This window comes from Asparagus officinalis, chromosome 1 (genome assembly GCF_001876935.1).
Source record: "Asparagus officinalis chromosome 1, Aspof.V1, whole genome shotgun sequence".
In the NCBI taxonomy this organism is placed as follows: Eukaryota; Viridiplantae; Streptophyta; class Magnoliopsida; order Asparagales; family Asparagaceae; genus Asparagus; species Asparagus officinalis.
The window spans coordinates 1,381,918-1,404,566 of NC_033794.1; the positions used below are offsets into that span (position 1 = coordinate 1,381,918).

Here is a 22,649-nt window from a genome sequence, read left to right on the forward strand (position 1 = left end):
CTCGGCCTCGGGTTTTCCCGCAGGGAGTGGAGTGGGCTAGCAAATGTTCCCTTGTTACCCCCCACCCCCCCAAAAAAAAAACAAGAAAAGAAAAGAAGAAAAAAAAAGGAACAATCTTTAAGGAAGTTAGAAACTCGAACATACATGTAAAGTAAGAAATAAGCATTTGCATTAGCTAAATGCAAAGCAATTGAACCAACACTATTTAAAGCTGCCAAAATATATTGAATTGCTAACTCAAAACACGTTGTTTTCCAAGGTCCCAAGAGCCACTTTTATGAATTTTGTATTTGTTCTGTGCGACTAACATGACTGACACCTATGGACCTGAACAACATGACCACCACAGAAGCCTGCAATATACACCTCCAAAAATATCTCAACTTAACTTCCCTTAAATAGATAATTTTGAACGAATTCAAAATTTATATTGATAAATGTCTTGTGTATTGAAGCCATAGAACTTGATGTTCTCTCATTACTGGTCCATGATCAAGGCAGTAAAAACAAAGGTATAAGTGTTTATCTCAACTTCTAATCAGAATCCTTTTATCTCAATTTTTTGAGCAAATTGCATGAATCCTTTTTTTTTCACCCTTTTCTCATTCAGTCGTTAGGAGCCATTAATCATTAATACTACCGATGTGATGTTATATTCCACCCCACAATTAACTGCGATACTTTCGCCAAACACTTCCCTATGACATATTGCCTCCACTAGTCAAGACAATTAGGTTCTTTATTAATTTTGCCCAAATGCTATAGCCATCTCCAGACATATTGTGCATATGACTAGAGTAGCTTAAAAAACTTCTGCCATTTGATGCCCTGTTATGAGTGCTCTTGCCAATATGTGTTTTTTAATTTAGATTAAAACATACGGAATTTCAATTTGTTATATCCAAGAACCCGGTAGCTTACAAACTGATTTACTCCAGTTCTATTATGTATTTTTTTGTTTGCATTGTAATGCTTAAGTAAATGAGTATATATAACAACAAACATAAACAAGTAAGACATTGTTCATGAGCAAATATGCTTACCTCCTCTTCCTCTTCTGAGTTTGTTACAGCTTCTTCTTCCTCATCATCTTCATATTCATCTTCATGGTCTGGTAGTTCGTCCCCGTGAGTCGGTGACCGCTCAATATCCTCCCCATCCGTTTCATACTCTGACTCCTCTCTTTCACTCTCAGAATATACAGGACGCTTGGATGGACGAGCAGCAGGCAAGGATGTCTTGCGAGGAACATTCTTGTTCACATTTGACTGATGATTCATATAAGAGAAACGACACACATAAACAAGAAAAGCCATAACGTGTGTGTCCAAATAAATTACCAACAATAACACAAAACTAACCCTTTTGGCATTAATAATGCGCTTCTCAGCTCGTGCTTCTGCTTCTAGATCTTCCTCAAAACGATTTCGCCGACGAGAGCTGTAATAATCATCAGCTTCTTCTTCCTGTAGGTTACCAAGTAGCGGATTAAACAAAACAAATTCCAAAGGATTGACATGTTGCATTAAGGTAAATGGCAGAAAAAGGTAAACAGAAGAAAGCAAGGTGAGCATATCAGTAAGGAAAAAACTAGTAGCACGACATGAGACCAGCAGGCACATGACCATATGAAAATATAAATGCATCACAAAACAAATGACTCAAACATGTCTCCATAGATGAAGTTTTTCAACTCCACATTTAACTATAAAAAAGTATACCAAGCCTAGTGATAAATTAGATCGAAGAAAATGGAGAGAAAACTGAAACAGAAACAAATCCAGAATGAAATTAAAGAATTAGTAAGTCATCTTTAAAAAGCCGTCTGTCCAGTTACTATTTAGAAGATCTTTCAGTTACTTGTTCACAGATATGATTTCAGTTTTATAAAATATCCCAGACCCCTCTATATAATCTAAATTGAAAGTGCAGAAGTAATCAAGCAAACAAGAAGAAACATCATAAAAGCAGACCTCTTCAGGACCATCTTCCAAGAATCCTGGAGAAAGTTGCCGTTCCCTACGGTATGTTTGTGTGTATTTGCTTTTCACTTTTTCACGTTTTCGATGAAGAAGTTCATTGGCCCTAATCGTTTGGCCTTCAACCTGAACAAATATAAAAAGATGAGAATGTACCCAAGTGCAGTTAAAAAAGTAAAAAATAAGATGATGCTAAGCCATGATTTCATCAAACAGAAGTTCAAAGCTGTCATCATAACCAAGATCCCCCAGAATATATATATATATTTTTTTCATCTTTCAATTCAAATCCTTCCCAAACAATAAAATTTAACAGTTAAACAAATGGAAAAAAATAATACAGATAATCAGAACTATTAACTTAAACAGTAACGATATAGGTGGGAAGTAACCATCATGAGGTGTGATTACATCTACATTCTGAAACCCCACGGAGAAAAAGAAGAAGAGATTCCCATTCAGTGTGGACCGTAGTCATTTTCTTCTCTTGTATTGACAAACAAACTTGACAATATGAAGACAAGGTCTGAGACAGCAGTCAATTTGTGATCATCCTGTTAGTATGGTGTACATGACTTTATCTAAAGCAAACATCAGAGTTTGCATCTGTGCTCTATGTATCGGGTCATATCAGTTCCATATATACTGGCTGGCTCAGCACTAGTCGTGTATGGACATGTTTGCCTTTCTAGCACACCCCATCAGTTCAGTATAATATTAACTACATAGTTCAGTGAGGTAGTTTACTGAATTACTTGCTAAACCAACAAAACTCAGTACTCAACTAGTCGCCAAAATAACAAACTTTGTGAGCTTATAGTTATGCTCAATTTGATTGTAGCTTGCAAAGTGGCCTCTTATCAACTGAACTAAACTTTCGGAAAAATTGCTAATAATTTGACTGCAAGTACAGTTGAATTCTAGTTTTCCTTGAATTCAAATAGGAGACCTTGCTTGCATATACTTAAACGGAAAAGATAATAGTAGAAAAAATATTTTTGTTTTTCCCTAAGATGCGAGTTTGGGCTAATTTATGTAGAATTATTAACAACAATGATGTCGCTTAGAGATCTACACAAAGATTTCATGTAATTTCAACCGACCTACCCATATGTTTATTATTTTATCTCCTTATAAATATCGTTAGTTTGGATAAGAATCTTCTGAACATAGATGGATGGCTGGCCACCTAAGCCTTAAGTCGAGAAAAGAAAGGAAGGAAAGTGGTAGAAGGATGGATATTTAACAAGCTTTAGCATTACTTCTCCTTATAACTCCACAAACAATTCCACAAGCTCCAGTGTTTACTTATTTTGAAGTGTCAAAACCAATCAACAATTTAGGGCCAAAACAAAGACATGGGATTCATGACTATGCTCCAACAGATTCAATAAAATATGCATACCTTTTCTTTCTCCTCCTTCTCTCTCTCTGGATCAATGTCTGTAATACAATTTTTCACCTTATAGACTTTCTTATGACGTGAATCAACAAGAGCAGTCAATAATCGGTGAGACTTTGATGTCAACGAAGACGGCATAAACCTCATCTTCTTTAAGAGCCTCCCTTGTGATTGCAAAATTCCCTGGAAAATATTTTAAGAGACACCAATTAGATGTGAAAACAGGTCATTACCATAAAACCTTCTGTCTAGCAATTTGTCTATATCTAAAATCATAGCTGCTCCGAAAAATAAAGGTTTTACAGAGAAGTTTCATAGTAAATTCACCTTTCCATGGCGAAGGAAAAGGTGGGTTTGGTCATGAAGTGCCTCTTGAACGGTTAGGTTTAGAACTTCATTCCCAATTAACAGTTGCATACTTCCATCACTCCACTTTACAAAACGTGCATTGCTTTCTATCTGTAAAAAGATGCAACAAAGATATGCTAAAAGTTTATAACATAAAAACATACACAACGTAATAAAAATGATCTTTTGTCAATGGTATTAAAAGTGGAAAATAGAACAAAATATTAATGGAAATTATAGCGCAATGCCAAGTGGTAACTTGGCCATCTAGTATAACACATGTCAAATAGGAAAGGTTGTCTTGTATATAACTTTTTGACAACTCTTATCTACTACAGTTTTAAACACAATACAGAAGGCAGAAATAATTCACTAAACTAATCAAATACATAGGACAAAGGACAGACCTGGTAGAAGCAATATCGCACCGCTAATGTGCATGCAACACACTATGCACACTTACACACACTTAAATGCAGACACCCATCTGCATGCCAGTATGGACACTTGTGTACACACAAACATCTACACAGACAGAAATTCAACTCATCTACATTCAATCAAATAGTATCAGATGTAGTTCAAATGGTCATACACACGCATACATGTGCACAAGCAGGTACACAAAAAACTTCCTCGGAATCAAGTACTATCAGGTATAGTTCAAATGGCACAATTCAAATAAAGCTTATGATGTCCAACGTAAAACCATGACACATAATGTAAAGGTTATTCGGTGACTACTTAAATATTAGGACAAAAAAACCGACTTGTAGAGGCAACGCTTCATGAATAATACACATTTCGAAGTTAAACTGATGAGGTATATAGAAGAGTAAAGTGATACAGCGGAAGCAAGATCATATCCCTAAAGAACATGTCACCAGCCATCTGTCCACACATGTAGATGTGCAGGCACATACAACTACGCATACCGAAGTAGTATCACTGTAGTTCAAACGACAATAGTTCAACAGCACTCACAAAGCACAACTTAAGTCCGTGGTACAGAAGCGAAAAGTGATTCACCAACTGAAACAAACATGTATGAAAATAAAGGTGATACGATGAAAAAATATTGCATCATTGATATGCCTGCAAAATGCACATATATGCACACACACGCATGCAGGCACACAAACCACCAAAAACCTGGCTGTGTCGAGCGTAGATTAAAATAAACAATTTCAATATCATTACAATCACCTATATGCTTATTTGCATCCATGCAATCAAAAGGGCTTTACCCCTGTTGTTTATTTTGGATTTGACAAATAACTTCAATTATATAGCTTGAATATTTTCCTAATACTAACGTTTCTTTCAATTTTTAAACAAGATGCATAAATGATCATAAACTAAATCTTCTCTTTTTGTGGGAAAATGTCCTGGTCATTCCAAAATTTGTAGATGTTAATGCATAGCTGCTGTTGCTTTTTTTTTGTTATCAAACAGCATTTCATTTTATTCAACTGCCATACCAAAGAACTTTTAAGTTTCCAAGTAGAGTACTTATAAAAAGAAAAATGGTAAACCGAAAAAAGGACCCAAAACACATGTGTAAACGCTGATCTCACAACTGACAACAGCTCTCTTGATGAAATGGGAGTTAAAGATCCAAATCATACAACAGGCTTTAGACTGAATGACATAAAATAATTATTTAACACATACACAGACCAAGTATCAGCTCATCACATGTAAGTGTCGAAAAGTAAACTCGCATGAGACTGTGGTCTCGTTTTCTTAGGCAAATCAATTTATGTATTATTGGTTTTCTTAGGGCTAGTCATATTATATCTTTAAAATTGAAAGAACATTAATAGTTTAATAAATTTATGCAAAGGTGAGTGCTTCAAGTATATGCTTAAAGTTGTATTATCAAAGCCTAGGAAATGCGTTAGATAAAATGCCTCTACTTACAGATGTTCTGCCATCACGTCTCTTGACGTTTCTCCAACGCACAATATTGTCTTCTAGGCGTATGCGTTTTTTTGTTCCAGATTCATCTGTCACAAAAACATCCTCTTCCACATATGTCTTTGGATCAAAAGGTTTTGGTTCAATGCCCATGATGTTAGATACTCTAATCATGTTCATCTGCAAACAATAAAACCTTTAAGAAATAAGAACCCTAAAAATGGAGATTAAAGAACATGATAAGAGAATCAGATAGTATCAGTGAATCTTCTCCTAGAAAATAAAATTAACAGCCCTGTCTTAAACGTACATTACACATATAAAATAGGCCCATTAAAACAGAGGGTACAAAAAACTGAATGTAGGGGTGTCTTCAGTATGAAGAGAGAAGTAGGTTACATGAACAAGACACAAGCAGAGCTACATGTGTCATTCATCAGACATCACATGCAAGACTTGAAATTAAAATGCTGCATAGGATATTTTATCATATTTCATCACATTTTCAGAAGAATTAGACAGACTGCAAAGGCCTACAAACAAATGTGTCAAGTTGGACTTTGAACGACAAAAAAGAACAATTGATGAACAGAGAGAAATAACATATCATAATAAATAGAGATTTCTACTCAAGGTATTTGCAACTAATTTGTTCAAACTTCCAGAAGTTGATGACCTATTTGTTTACTAGCAAATTATAGCACAATGCTAAGTTCTATTGAAACTTCAATTCTTGAAGTTTGGTTGGATGGTGTACATCAACGGCTTTATTTGTATCACAAATCCTATCTCTATGAGAAAATCTTGGATTAGGAAGTCAAAGCTTTGCTGAATGAATTCGAGCTCAGCAGAAGAATCTTTAATTGCAACAACTGTAATTTGAAAGCTACAAATAACAAGAAATCAAACGATTGTATTTTCTATCAAATTTTGTAAATGAATATCCTAGATTTCAAATTACAGAATACAGACGACAGAAAAAACCCTTAAGCTTTGGCTAATTGCTGAGAAGAGAAGCCGATACATGAATATTGACCATCAAGAAATCAGAATTATCTTTCATTGAGCCTGGCTTAGTGAGGGATGGCCGGATGGGATTGGATTGCGAGAATCTCAGGTTAACACCTTTATGGAAAGTTTACAAGCAAGAAACAGCTCATCTATATCAGAGTAACTGGCATGTTTATCTCACGATGCAAATTATAATCCTGTGAATTGCCACAGAAAGTGATGTGCCCATATAAAAGTCCAGAAGAAAAAAAATTCTTGCAAAAGCTCGCTTTGTAGAGCTAAATGGTAGATCATTACCCTATCAGGTCGACCTGGAGGAGGGCGCAGCGGAATTTCCATCTCCAATGGGGGACCAACTGGCTTCTCCTTGGGTTTCTGTTCATGACGTTCATCTTCTGACTCATATTGTACATCTTCATCTGGCACCATATCTTCTGGTCTCAAATCTTTATCATAGTCGTCGACATCCTCCTCCATAGGAGATCTCTGATACAAGGAAAACATCAAATTCTTAACAGACATACAGCAATAGTGAACTATAGAAAAAAATACAGGTGCACAGAGGTCCAAGTACAAGTCAGATAACATGATGGTTTCAAAAGAAAAGGGCTTCATAAGATTTTGTAAGCGTCAAGTATCAATCTAACATGAACGAGACAATACCAGAAGAGTTTCAGGTGTCAATCTTACGTGTGAATCTTGTTCTTGCTCGTTCTGAACACCGTATTCAGCTTCATCATCATCAGAATCTCCAAACACCTTACGAACAGCTTCATCGTCTTTTTGCTCCTCCGGAGACCTGCTGCAAATTTCCATATTACATAATATAACAGTAAATGTTAAGTAATAATATAACCAACTTAATAAAGCTAACTTAAAGAAGGGTCTCAGAGGAATGCATATATCAGCCAACAAAAGCACCTACCATCACCGTAGTTCAACTACTACTGATAGACAATTCATAAAACAAGGTATGTCATAACTGCAAGGAGTGCTGAAAGAAAACATGGATTTCTTTATAACCAGATTTTTTCAAGCAATTATTGATTTTTAAACTCACATATCAGACGAATTCTATTAACTATCAGAATTTTTCAAAAGTAGTGGATCTTAGCAAGTTTAAACTAGCTTTTACAATATTACAATTTATATAACCAGCTTAACATGAGTGGATAAATACATGCATCTACACGTCAATAGGAATGCATAAAAAAATTTTTACCTATCCTTCCTTGCTTGATCAACCTCCTCTTCTTCATTATCATGATCAGCATAATGATTATCTCCAGATCCCTCAGACTCGCTACCAATTACTTCCCGTCTTCTGCTTGTTGCTACCCTCTGTCCATATTCTTCCTCACTTTCTGCATCTTTACCTTCGCTCTCCATCTGTTGTTGTTCACTAACTTCTTTTTCTGGGGAACTCTGGATTCTTTCTCCCTCGCTCTCTCCTTGATCATGATCCACTAAACGTGCTTCCCCTTCACTTTCTACTTCAGCTTCCCCCTGTCCCTCAGCTTCACCTTGACCTTCACCATCATGCTCTGCCTCTCCTTCCCCTTCATCCTGTAATAATAACAATTTTATAAAAAAACATAAAAAGGACTTCAGTGATGCAAGGCAACAAGTATCAAAGTGTAATATAAATTGGATGACAAATTAGCTAAACCTAGGGGCATAAATAGAAATTTGTCAATAGCCTCCCTGTATAATTTGCGACCAGAAGTAAGGTCAAAGACAAATGAATTTTGCGGAAATGAACAATGATAAGCTGTCAAAGATTATTTAGACAGGAAGTGAAAGGAGATCAATATCATAAACAACCAAAGAAAAGAATGCATTAAAAGACAAAGATGTAATAAAAAACTAGTTTACCCATAAATGGTAAACCATTTACCCTCATCAGGTACATTTGTACAGTTGTGTAAAATAAGAAAAATAATAAATAAATACACATAAAACTATAAAAAAAGGTAAGAAACATCAAAATCAAGATATCAAAAACACCACTTAATATGGTTTTCATCAAAATAAAATTGGCTACCAAGCACCTTGAAAATTGAGATGGTTCCACGAAAATTTTTGAGATCTATCAGACATGAAAACTCAATTGGGTGCGAAATTGTTACTAACACAATTATGGACAAGAATGTACGGTTGCTTGTTGCAAAACCTAGGCAGATCAGTAAGCACTTTGTTAGCCATGAAGCTTAAACTCGTCCAATCAAGGAGTAACAGCTAAACAACTAAAAAATTAAGAAAAAGTCTATATGAAAGGGTTACAAGGATAGATCTGAAGAGAAATAACAAAATCTTTAACACTATAATCCTACAAAAGAAAAAATAATCAAAGCAAACTGCTAAAATGGCAAGTGACCAATCCAGCCTCTCGGAAAAGTCAGATCAGAATAAACTCTGTAATGATTATCAAGCTATTAGCTCATCATCAAATATTACCTATGTTGGACATAGGGATAAAGGTTTAGCATGAAGATTCACCCCCAACCCCCTTCTACACACACACACACAAAAAAAAGACTCGTTAATTTATCCAGTCTTTGTCACTAGTGAAAATGACTCCTTTTCCGCTAAGATAACCAATTTATTCCTCATTTCATTAATTTAACCCCAAATCTCTCACAAGCCCTGACCCTCGCAAAAAGGAAACATAATAAATAAATATAGTAAACCTGAGAGAGGGGGGGGGGGATGAGGAGACTTTTAGTTGCACTTTTTTCTTCATGGATTTTAGTTGAAGAAGAAAAAAAGAGGGAAAACAAGTTTTTCCCCTTGATCGATTAGACATCTAAAGCAACTAATTAGAAGAACAAAATTATGTTCCCATATAACTTGAAGGTAAATTGGAGAACGTGATCTTTGGGAGGAGAATTTTTAGATATGGAAGTTTTGAAGGGTAAATGTGTAAAGACCATGAAAAATAAACTCAGGAGTGTCAAATTTGGAAGTCTAAATGCCTAATTTGACAACCATCCGAGAAGCATTACACTAACCATAAGATTAGTCTGTCAAATTGAGATTGCCAGGCTTTTGACTCTAAACAATAATAAGTTAGATGTTGTTCAGCAACCTTTGCCTCCAAATGTAAGCATGGATATCTACCGATATAGCACCATTACTTTTGAGGAGTACACCTATCATACTTAGGTGACACTTGGACGCTCCCCTATGTGATATGCACATGTCGATATTCCTTGGCGTACTCTAAAATTTGTAGTGTACCTTTCATTTGTCAGAAACATATCATATCTCAACTAGTAAAAAATTACTAAAAATATTAAAGGTAATTTGCAACATGTTGAAATTTTAGATAACTTTCAATAATATCATAAGGGATTAGTGTGATATCAATTTATATATTTGTCTATATGGTGCAAGATTTCTATTTAAGTTTTCTTGTTTATAAGGTGCAAGATTAGTGTGATATCATAAGGGATTAGTGTGATATCAAATTAGGTATTTGTCTATATGGTGCAAGATTTCTATTTAAGTTTTGTTGTTTTGATTACTATTGACTATTGATACATACTACAATATCTTCGAGATGATGTGAAATTTCGTTTCTATTAGCATCCGGAAATCTTATTTTGGATCTCTAGCTGTTTTTTTAGGATGCATTTGGATGTAAATGTGTAATTTTGGCGATTTTTGAAAAAACATATTCATCGTACTTTTAGGTATTTTGGTTTAGGAAAGAAGAATATGGAAGCATCTCTGTTTTTTTTTTGGGTGGGGGGATGAATATGGAAGCCTCTTACAATCATGATAATGCAAATCTTTAGTCTGGACAAAAATTCCAAAATTTTCTATCCATGACTTTTAACATAACTTTTGTAGCCAAACCACAAATCAACTTTAAGGTTCTACAAATTCAGTAAGCTCCACCATGATGAGGAAAAAAACTGGTTTTTCTATTAATGACCATTACACAACATTTATGCTACTAGAAATTTTGATGCAAATCATGTGTTACTTTAGTTAGACTTGTACAGTGTATGATATTTATTATTTTTTGTGTATTATAGAATTCATTTATGATAATTACAAATTTACATATGACAAGTCATTATCCATTACTATTATTTAAAGAAATCACTCCCTTTGGTCATGTGAGCTTGAAATTTAGAATTCGGAAAATGACACTACATTTGAAAAAATACGGAAATGCCTTTACAGTGCTCACACAAAGAAATATAAACGAAGATGCCCTCACTTGAAAAAATTAACGGAAATGCTCTCTCACCCAGAAAAAACAACGTAAATACCCTCGCACTTAAAAAATAAACAGAAAAGCCCTCATAATCGGAACTAACCAAAAAAATGACAATCCGTCTGTTTTCTTCACAGTCAGAGTACCACACTCTCTTATGGTTTACGTCATGCACGCATCACGTGCACCGGGATAATAATAGTATTTATTTAATACTAAGCTTGCTAGTCTCTTTTGGAGGGAGTAATTGTTTCCCATTATGTGATGGCAGAAAGTACTTTTTCTTGACAATCGAAGTACAACACTCTTATGTTTTACGTCATGCACGCATCACGTGCACTGGAATAATAATAGTATTTATTTAATACTAAGCTTGCTAGTATCTTTTCGAGGGAGTAAATTAAGAAAAACCTACAAAAGTAAATAAAGAAAAACACTAGTCTGTTTTTTTTCCTTCTCTTTCCTTTGTTTTCTATTTAGCAAAACACAGAATAGACATTTAAATCACATATCACTTAGTGGGTTTGGGTATGAGTTTATTTGGATCCACTACGAATCCTATCTACTTGAGCATTGAAATCTCTAACCATACAAGTACAATGAAGCTGTATCTCTCTTGTGATGCTACACAGTAAGAATAAAAGAAAAAACTCGTTATCAGCAAGAAAAAAGAAAAGGTCTTTTTTTCTTTCCTTTTTATTGTGTTCCTTCCCTTTCCTTTTATTTCATATGTTAAGATACAGCATACAAATTTAAAGACATCTGTATTAGTGGGTTGGGAATTATTGTTCATGTGGACTTCGCTTGGACCGTACCTATTTAAGACATAAAAGCAGTAACCGTATACCAAAGTTACAACTTTTCTGCCGCCACAAAGCAAAGAGAAGGCAGAAACTGGCTATTGAAGAGAAAAATGTAGCTCCCTCGCTCTCAGCATTGCGAAACTATATTTTCTAGAAGGGTCCCAAGTTATGAATTATGTAAAAAAAAAAACTAATAAAAATGGCCGACCCTTATCAATATTGGCCAAAATTGAAGGCTTATTTGGAGAACAGATGCATGGACTTACCACACTGAAAGAATTGGAAGTAATAAGCTTTCAGTTATAGTCAGGTGCTGCCAAACCACGTTCTGCGGAAATGAAGTGTTGAACCCTGCTTGCAGTGGACACTTTCCTTCTAAAGGTATGTAGCATAGTAATCCTGCCTAGTTCTAAAAATATATCTGACGTAACATAAAAAATAGAAGAGCTTACGGAAATAAACATGCCGCCACAACGCCATCAAAGTCCAATCTGCAAGCTGCTTGTGTGATGGACCAACATTGACCTAACTAACTTACCAATCCACAAGTTTATTTTAAGTCCATTGGTTGAACTTGCTACACGATGCTCAGAGAATGTATCTCTAGGAATTGACTATTTTTTTTCCTCTATTACTCCAAAAACTGTCCAATTTTCCTGGAAATTCAAGCGTCCAACAAAAGGACCCATGTTCACAGATAATATATAGAACCTGAATATGGAGGGGGAAAAAGGGAAACGCGTTCCTCCAATCTAACGCCAAATGTTTAAGTAAAGATTGTTGTACAACTTCTACAGGACCTGTACAGGGGTTAATTTAGGACTAAAGCTTATAAACTCAATCTAAGGCATACAACTAGCCAAAATGTTCTCTCTAATTCTCCCTACTTTGAGATCTCCATAAAATTATAGGGTTGTTTTCACATTAGATGCTACATTCTATCATATTTGTAAGTTAAGTCGCAGAATCTTTATATTTGTAATATGCGCCCCTAAATCTTAATATTTGTTTGAAATAGGAGTGTTTCTAAAACAACTTCATGATTTAAGGGTGTGAACAGTGAACACAGATATGAAGCTTTGGGACGAACATAAGAGTCTAATATGGGAAGAAAAAAACACACCCTAAATTAATTATCAGAAGACCCTAGAACCATGAGCAACCTCAGCCAGTTTCAATTAATTCCTAACTAAATGGATCATTCAATTCCACAAATTGATATCAGACAAAACCCTAATACTCCACAGACATCAAAAGCTCCACATAATTGAAATTATAAACATCCAAGTCCCTAAATTACATAAAGTGAACAGATTTGTATGCTCAATTGACCTCCTGTTCCTACAACGAAACAATTAGACAAATGTCCATTCAATTATACTACCAAAAAAATCCTAGAACCGTGATCAGGATAAAACCCTAACACTCCGTAAACATCAAAAACATCAGCAAAATGGAAACGCCAGAAACTGAACCGATCGAAATTCTTTCATTGAACAAGATCGAAGCGATCATATTACCGACTGGTAATCGGAGTGATTGGCGGCGACGTCGTGCTCGGAATCGACCTCCTCTTCCTCCTCCTCGTCCTCCGATTGCTCACCGAAGAGGTTCTGCATCATTCGATTCCTCGTTTCGTCTCCGATCTCTCGATCGCCGGCCATTTTCTCTCGATTCTCTGAGAGCTTAGCGCTCTCTCTCTCACTCTCTCTCTCCTCTCTCTCTCTCTCTTTGGTCGGAAATATTTTTTTCTCCCCTATTTTCTGTTTTTAATTTTGGGGGCTAAACTTGGTCAAATACTCAGAATTTTGCTACTTTTTGCAGTTTAGCGCCTTTATGTTTTCTTATTTGCAGTCGCCTACAAGTTTCAGGATTTTGCCATGGAATATTCCATGCGAGAAAATTGTGACCCCTTACCCCTTCATAATTTGTTTATCCTTGCTCATAAATATATTTACATGATTACCATTGTTTTCATCTTATCCAAGTTCCCATGTTTGCTTTTGTTGTTTGTCGATTAAGTGTAGACCTGTCCAAACGGGCTGGCATGGCTCCTATTTCATGTTTGAGACGGGCAAAATACCTAGCCCAGACCACTACCCAAGGTGGCCAGACTAGTTTTTTTATTTGATTTTCTTTTGCAGAAAATTGCTAAAAATTATATTAGTCTTATTATATCTATATAAGTATACTTTAGCATATACTTACATATTATTATATAGCTACATATTGTATATACATATAATTATATGTAAGAATGTTGTATATACTTATATATTGTGAGAGAGAGGGTATCACATAAGTATAGTACTTATTTATAAATATGTATTATATAGTTATATATGTATTTGTTACATGCTTATATTATGCTTATTTAAGTATAGTTATATACTTTACTTATATGATATTTTTTATTTATACTAGATGCAATATACTTATATATAATTATACTTATGTACTTATATAACTATGATATACACATGTAAGTATACTTATAACTATATTACATATAATTATATACTTATATCTTACTATCTACACCATGGTAAAAGTATATATGTACGTGTACAATATAATTTACTTGTATAATTACAAGTATATATATAGGTGCATATGTAATATACTTGCGTACTTAAAAATATATATGATTTAAATATATGCATTTGCCTAAAATCACATGATTGAGCTACATTATGGATGATCCGCTCCGTTGAACTTGATCTACATATTCTAAAACCCCAACACACCAAGTTTGGGGTGAACCTGTCATCGTTTGACCATTCATCCATTTGTATCATTTTTAACGGTTTCGAATGAATAGAACTTTTCACATGGCTCGATGGAGGGTCAAACGACGATGAGTTCACCATAATCTTGGTGTGTTTTGGTTTTAGAATATGTAGATCAATTTCAACGGAGCGGATCATCCACAATGTAGCTCAATCATGTCATTTTAGGGCTTCACCAACCCAAGCCGGACCTGAAGGCCAGTTGGCCCTAATTTTTCGGGCCTCGTCCGGGCTCGGGCCGGGGTCAAGCTCGGTGGGGTCCACGCCGAAAGCCCAACTGAACACACCTAATTAAGAGCTAACATGTTTGTTCTCTATCATCCTTTTTCTATATTTATTTGTCATGTGCATGCCTTTTTGTTTTTTTAATCCATGAATTATTCTGATTATAGAAAGCTCGTATATTCTTCTTTTTCTTTTTCAGATTTGTGAATTATCCTTATTATGTAAAGCTCATGTTTTTTTGTTTTCTCTCTTTACTGTTTTATTTATTTTTTACGTGCTGTCATCGACTTGTATATTGTTTTTGGATTTCCAAATATATCATTTAGAAAATGGTTATTTAATTTTTAAAATACAATAGCTCCCTAGTTCTTACTATCAATTTATTTATGTATTTTAAACGGAAAAGATCCCATTAACTGCGTGTTTCCGCTATCACGATTGTTGAGAATTGTTCATTAGCAGAAGCATGATTTTTTCCTTAATCGTCGAAGATTCAAATGAGATTCTCTTTACAACATCTCATTTCAGAGTCTGAAACAATCCATTTGTACGAACCCACCGTTGTCTTTCCCTCTAGTGAATCACTGCAGTGTAATTTCAATAAACATCAATGCAGTTATCAAAAAAGGCTATCGACAATAAGGAATTTGATCATTTGAAGAGCCATGATCCCTTTATTGTACACTGAGTAGTAGGAGTTTTCTTCATAAATTTCAAGGAAGTTTATGATAACTAACATATTAAGTTAAATCAAACCCAGGCAACCTTTATGCTTACAAATGTATCGAAGGATAAAAGAAACACGTGATGTAATGATTTAATTTCATTTGACAAATCTTTTTCTTTATTGAAAGAAATATTTTAGGGAAAATCGTTAAGTGAACAAACTACCAACCTTTCACCAATATATCTACTACTTCTTTTAACTAAAGGAGAACAATAAGATGAACAGTAAATCCTAATCAGCAACTCCAACTAAGCATTTTATTTTTTTTATTAAAAGGAAAATTAATCCCCAAATAACCTCCTCAACATGTCCTCCTCTCTCTGATAACCGCCTCAATAAGAAAAAATTACTCGCTGACCACCCTCCTCTCTTCGATAACGCCGTCCCTCTCACTTCGCGCTCTCTCTCTCTCTCTCTTTTCACTTTCTCTCTCCTCCCCCAAAAGACCAGATAACGAAATACCACTTACCACCCCTGTTATAGGGTTTAGTCGCTGCTGACACCCAAAGTGCCTTCCCTCAGTTTCTAGGGTTTCGGATCTGAAGGAAATTTTGAAGATCATCAGATCTGAGAGAAGTTATTCGTTGACTGATGATCTAATTCCGGCGATCACGGGATCGATTAGAATTTACGACGATCGGAAGGGAATTCTAGGGTTTTGGGGATGGAATTTGATGAGATTTTACGAGATTAGCGTAGGATTTGAAGGCAGATGTTGTCGTTGAGGAGTAGGGATGAAGGGAGGAGGGGGAGGGGGTTAGGGTTTCGATCGATGGAGGAGTACCAGCTTGAAGAAGGAGAGTCCTTCTTCAAACGCAAGGACAATGCTTACATGGATCCTAAAGTCACATTCTCTTATATCGTAAGAAAACTTGGTTTGTTTGATTGTTAAAAGGTAAAAAAAATTAATGGGTGTAGATATCTGAATTATTTGTTTATAAGCCAAACACTGAAAATTATTTGTTTAGCACTAAATGAACTATCGAAATAATCAACCGAGGTGAAGGCATTAATTAAGGTTACATGGACATTAACAATGCAACTCTTGGTTTCTTCTGAAATGTTTAATTTCATCTCTTTTGGTTTTTATTTGGATAATAGGTCAAGCTAACTAATTTCTAGATTAAATTGTCGTAGTTGCACTTAAATGCCCTATAGTTTCACCTACTGGATATATATGTGCAAATTTGGTTAAACTGTAGGGTATTTATGTGCAACTAAGCCGCTTGAATTTGAAAACATATTTAAATAACTTATTGGAATTATAATGAAACACGTGAAAAGGATAAATGAAACTATATTTGAAGTATCATCTTGATAAGCAGCTGAGGAAAAAAGGATAATTACCACATTGTGTTTTAATCTAGATGCGATAGTAATACATGCGGGTTAGAGAGAGCACCACCATTGCCCTATTTAATTCAGTCTATCTTTTTTTTTGTTAGTATATAATGTTTTAATTCTATGTTAATTTTGTTACTTTGGTCCTTTTAAATTTTGAGTATTAGTTTGTATTTATATTTGCAACAAAAGCACATGTAAAGTTTTGAATTTTATTTAAAAATCTATTCATCAAGGTTGTATAGTATCGTAGGTGACTAATCTGTGTGTGGTTTGGTTGAAATTTATTTTAAATTCTATTCATCAAAGTTGTATTCTATAATAATAAAGCAATCTACATTATATATATTGAAATCAGAAGTACAATTATGTTACTAACTAAATCTTATTTCTGCTTTTTGGATAGAAATATAGGGTCTAATCTTCTCTGTTCTTCATTTCACATTAACATCAGCTTAGAGAACTGAAGGTATGATATATATTTTGTAATCAGTTTTCCTTGGTATGTTTCGATGATCTTTGATGCACTGCTATGTTAGGAGAAGTGAATTTTTTTATTAGTCATGTTATTCTCTTACTTGCATCAAGAGGTTGAAGATAAATTACAAAATATATTTTTTAATATTTTTATTACTCATGATATTGAATCAAACTTGATCGAATATCTGAACGAATAAAAAAGTAAATAGCACCCCTATACTTTATATTTAAAGCATAATACTTTATTTTGATAACATGTTTAATATTTGCAGAAAATCTTTTAGAAACCGTGCCTTGCACGGGTCTAAATACTAGTTGAGAGATAAAAGAACTAAAAAATAATAACTAAACTTTCAATAGGCCTTTATCTATTTAAGAAAACTAGTATGATGCACGTGAAAAAACTTTCGTGTTTATATGTAGCCCTATAGTTTTTATTGCATTGATAAAAAATTTCTATGTGACATATATTTGACAGATGACTTAGATAATATATATTAGGTTTTGATTGAATGACTTTTAATTGGTGATTTATGTTTGTTCTCATAAATGATTTGTCACTTTTATTAATTGATGATATAAATAGACGTTATAGGGGTATAACTAGGATCATAAAGAACACTCATTTGGCATAAAAACTAGGATATTGACAGAAAAAACCACAAAATAAATGAGGTAACCGAAATTATTTAATTATATGTCCACTTAATGTAGCAGAATCATATATTCTTTAAGTTTGACATAAATAGACAGAAGGGAGCTCAATTTGAGCAGCATTCATTAGATTCCAAAGATGCATCATTGTCGAAACTATAGAGAGCCATGGGGAATTGAGCTACAGCAAGACAATTTGATATATAACAACTAGATTCCATGACCTGCAGATGAAACTGAATCGAGCATGATCAGGCATTGTCAACTTCTCTATGATCAAACCTAACTATAAATGTTACATAAAGAGTGAAATCACCTTTGAGATCAAAGATAGTATGTTGCATTGTAAATAGTTAACAACTTTAATACACATCTTCGCTGCATATTAGAATGTTGTGTTAGATAATAATTGTCTAAAATATAAGTTGTACAAAATGTGCATCATAGAATGAAAAAATAACGAGACATGATTTTGATGAGGTGATTTACCTTTGAGATAATAATACTTCTGGATACACAATATTTTTCGAGTATGTTTTTGTTGTTCTTCTTGTTTGGTCAACTTTCACTATTACCTTAGTTGTTCTCATTGATATCTCCCATGATAATGCAACATATAATTGACCATGTGAGAATACATGGTGCGGCAAATAAACTCCAACATAAGGTATTGTTTATCACTGCGCTTTGTTGATTGTCATTACAAAATATAGTCGGATTGGAAATAATTTTCTACAAAATTGGAATGGATAACCCTCGTTTTCAACTGGAGATAATGATATTATCAGAATCATGACATTTTGACTAGAATGTTGACCAACTGTGATTTCAGCATGGATGACATTATCTTCATACCCTCTACAGATCATTTGTGTGCCATTGCACATTCCATTAGATGGATCAAGATTACGTAACAGCATGATCAAACAATTTATTTTAAGAATCAATTTGTGAGGCGAGAGTCTATTTTTCCATTATCAAAACCAGAGCATCTTTAAATGAAATGAATGTTGGTTTCAACTTCTCCAATGATACAAAGCTTTTTGTTTCTCGAATGATTATCTTTATTGTTAGAGCCAACTCCTTATGTGGATTAATTGTTGGATATTTCAAATTTGGAGGCTTTACTTCTCCCTTTGTTATAGTATACGTTTCTCCCTTTATCAATAAACAGCTGAAATTTTCTATCAGCTTATTAAATAATATTACTTGGATAAGTGTTCCTTGCAAAAAGCACAATGGACAATAAATCACGTTATCATGGTAATATAAAAATTACATGGAATAATAACAATTCAAAATTCATATCACGTAAGACACGAACATTTATACTTCATTGTTTCTGATAAAATTTTAACTCTCGGATCAGGATGTGGGCTTGATCATTACTTCCATATTGATCAAATGACAACCTTCATGAAAAAGAATAAAATATATGCATACAAACAAATGTGATGATGGGTGACTCTTCTGAAATATAGTGAAAAAGTATCATACTACTTTACAAATAAAAACATGTTTTTACTAACCTCTTTGAATCACATAGTGTTGCTTCCATCTCCTCCTGTTTTTTATTTTTTGGTAGGATTTGGTAAGATTTTGTAAGATGGAAGTTGTATATGGATTAGATTTATATGAGATTTGACTTATAACCGAATTATGTAGTAATAATGACTTGTCAAATAATTATGAAGTAACAGAATTAACATTAATGAAAAAATAGATGAGCATTTATTTTGGGTCTATATTCAAATACTCACTATAAAAAAGTATATATCTGCATACAAACATTTTGATTGTTAAGTCAGGCTACATTCCAGCTAATAATGATGCCAACGTTTAAATTTCATTATTACTAAATTAATGACTGATAATAATTTATAAATGTTATTATCATAAATGTTTTGATTATTATAATCATGAAAACACGTCTATTCAAATACTCACTTATACCCTCCAAAGCATTTGTTTTTCTGTTGTCCATAAATCATGAAAACACGTCTATTCAAATACTCACTTATACCCTCCAAAGCATTTGTTTTTCTGTTGTCCATAAATGTCAGTGTGAGTTGTGATATGAAGCTCACTTATACCCTCCAAAGCATTTGTTTTTCTGTTGTCCATAAATGTCAGTGTGAGTTGTGATATGAAGTAACAGAATTAACATTAATGAAAGAGATTAATATGATGATGGGAGGTTACAAAAGTGTAAGCAGCATAGTCATGATAAAATAAAATTATTTGATTCAACATAATGATGGTAAAATAAAATTATTTTGGGGTTATGAGTATGTATTTAATCGGGGTTATGTATGTATGGCTATGGTTTATATATGAATGCATGTATTTTATGTATGTATGTATACGTTTAAAAAGTCATTTTCGGAAGAATTTTTTTAACATACCAAGCCACTTTTATAATAGTACTAGTTTTTACACACGTGCAATGCACGTGATTTAATACCATGATTAAGTATTTTTGACAGTTTGTGCTCATTTTTTCTTTAAACTCTTACATCCCGATTATTTTTTTATGTTTGTTTAAATAGGATACACCCAATTAAAATTTTCATATTGATATTTGAATTGACAAAAAACAAATATAATTTAAAAATAATTTGAATTTTTATATTATTTTTGACCGATATGAAACTAAGCTTTATTTGAGAACGTATAGCATTGCAAAGTGAAAAATATTAAAATAGTGTTATACAAGGAAGGTGAATATTTAAAACCAATATGGCAAAATGATTGATTTAAAGTATGTTAAAACGATGCAAAAGAGAATATGAAGTTTATTCCTAATCATTGATAGACTTCATAAAAAAATATAAATTAAATATTAATACTAACTCTAGTATACTTTTATATGATAAAAACATCCACATAAGAATATAAAAGTACTAAAAAAAATTCATGAAACTCCCTTCTAAAGATTCCTAATTTCACTCAAAATAATTAAACTATCCTATAAAATATTCAGAAAATATTGTTTTTTATTTCTTCTATTTTATTTTTTATTGAGTTAAGATCAATCATTCTTCAGGTTTATCATTTATCATTTATCGGGCAATTCTAGAGTATTGTCTTTATCATCTACATCAATTGTGACATCAGGCTAATTTTGTATTTTTTATGCTATTATCTTTCCTGGGCTCGTTAATTTTTTATCATCTCATTTAACTCTACAAAGAAGTCAAATGTACTTATGATGTTCAACACAAACTGCTCAAAATATAGACTTTGATTTTTTTTCTATTTCAATGAGAATAAATATTAATTTCATATATATAAAATTCTTTGTGTTCCTAATTTATTACTTAAATAAATTAGAAGCTATCTCTTTATTTTCCTCTAAAATGAATTCTTCTGATGTGCATCCAATAAGAATTTCTGTTATTTCAATAATATTACCTTTGCTCTATCCCTGTCATTTTCCATAAAGATCTAAACTAAATACCTGCATTATTCATTACCAATTTCTCTTAGATTATAATATTAATATTTAATTTGAAGAACACAGTATGGAATTTATGAATACTTACTAATTTTTCTTATGTCTTCCATGGAGATTTTTTTTAAAATTTTGAAAGATTTTTTAAAAAAATTTACTTTTAAGTTTGGTAGTTGTAAATTCTATGTTTCATGTGTTGGTGGTAATTTTTTAAATGTTAGTATATTTCTTGTAACTCTAAAATTTTGAAGGTGTCTTTTACAATTATTAAAACTATAGATTAATTTTAAAAAATATTAAATTTTAACGGTCTACCAATTGACGAATTTGATTTGTGCTAGTTAAAAATTTTAAAAATTTAGAGTTTTTTTTACGATTTTTAAATTTTGAAGGAGTTTTTTAAAAATTTTGAGGTTAATTTCGGCAAATTTTAATTTTTTAGGTGTCTAAGGGTAATATCTTGAATTCATCTTATGTTATTTACAAATTTTAGAATTTTAGGGTGGCTTTTTATAATTTAAACTTTTAAAGGTGTTTCTATAATTTTTGAGCTATTAAGGGTATTAATTAAAAAATTTAAATTTAAATGTCAAAAATTTTAGGTGTATCATGGTAATATGTTGAATTCATCTGTGTTGTTTGTAAGTTTTAAAATTTTAGAATTTTAATGTGCTTGTCTGTAATTTAAACTTTTGAGGGTGTTTCTATAATTTTTAAGACATTGATGTGTTAACTGTAAATTTTAAATTCTTTGCAAACTGATGTTAATTTTTTAATTTCATGTTTTTTATTTTAAGTTTTGAGACATTGGGATGATTTTTATAATTTTTAACTTTTCAGGGTGTTTTCTGCAATTTTAAAACTTTTAATGGTTTTTTTGCAATACTTCATGTATTATAATCTGTTATCTACTTGTAATTTCTTTATCTTAACAAACTAATATCATTTTTATGTTTTATATATTTTATTAATATTAGTTTTTTTAAATTGTTAAGCTAAACATGGTTCACATAGGATTAAGATAAGATATGATTATGATAGATTAAGATATAAATAAAATATTCAAAATAATGAAGGGTAATATTGACTATTGAAAATTAGAATTTGATTATAGATAAGGTAGTTCAAACTATAAAGGGGTATATTTGTCTAAAAAAAATTTTCCGAACTCGTGCTTTTAAAGGGAGTATGATATGATATGATTAGTTTAGATTAGATTAGCTTAGATGATGTAATAAGTGATCAATCATGCTATTATATGAAAAACAAAATTAAAAATAAAGACAGA

The 22,649-nt window shown here is 32.8% G+C and overlaps 1 protein-coding gene across 3 annotated transcripts in view; it reads right to left on the reverse strand.

Annotated features, from left to right (window-relative positions):
* Positions 1-13,439, reverse strand: part of LOC109845372 (protein LEO1 homolog) — a 15,821-nt gene extending 2,382 nt beyond the window's left edge. For 2 of the 3 annotated variants that reach the window (XR_002248325.1, XM_020414625.1), the window contains exons 1-10: positions 13,212-13,439; positions 7,883-8,226; positions 7,351-7,462; positions 6,958-7,146; positions 5,653-5,829; positions 3,709-3,840; positions 3,385-3,564; positions 1,974-2,105; positions 1,362-1,466; positions 1,044-1,268 (exon numbers count right to left, since the gene is read on the reverse strand). Coding sequence is in view for 1 of the 3 variants with exons in the window: in XM_020414625.1 (XP_020270214.1) it covers positions 1,044-1,268; positions 1,362-1,466; positions 1,974-2,105; positions 3,385-3,564; positions 3,709-3,840; positions 5,653-5,829; positions 6,958-7,146; positions 7,351-7,462; positions 7,883-8,226; positions 13,212-13,355 (1,740 nt within the window). In the remaining 2 variants the exon portion in view is untranslated. The remainder of the gene's footprint in view (positions 1-1,043; positions 1,269-1,361; positions 1,467-1,973; positions 2,106-3,384; positions 3,565-3,708; positions 3,841-5,652; positions 5,830-6,957; positions 7,147-7,350; positions 7,463-7,882; positions 8,227-13,211) is intronic. The other variant, XR_002248327.1, reaches the window with a different exon arrangement.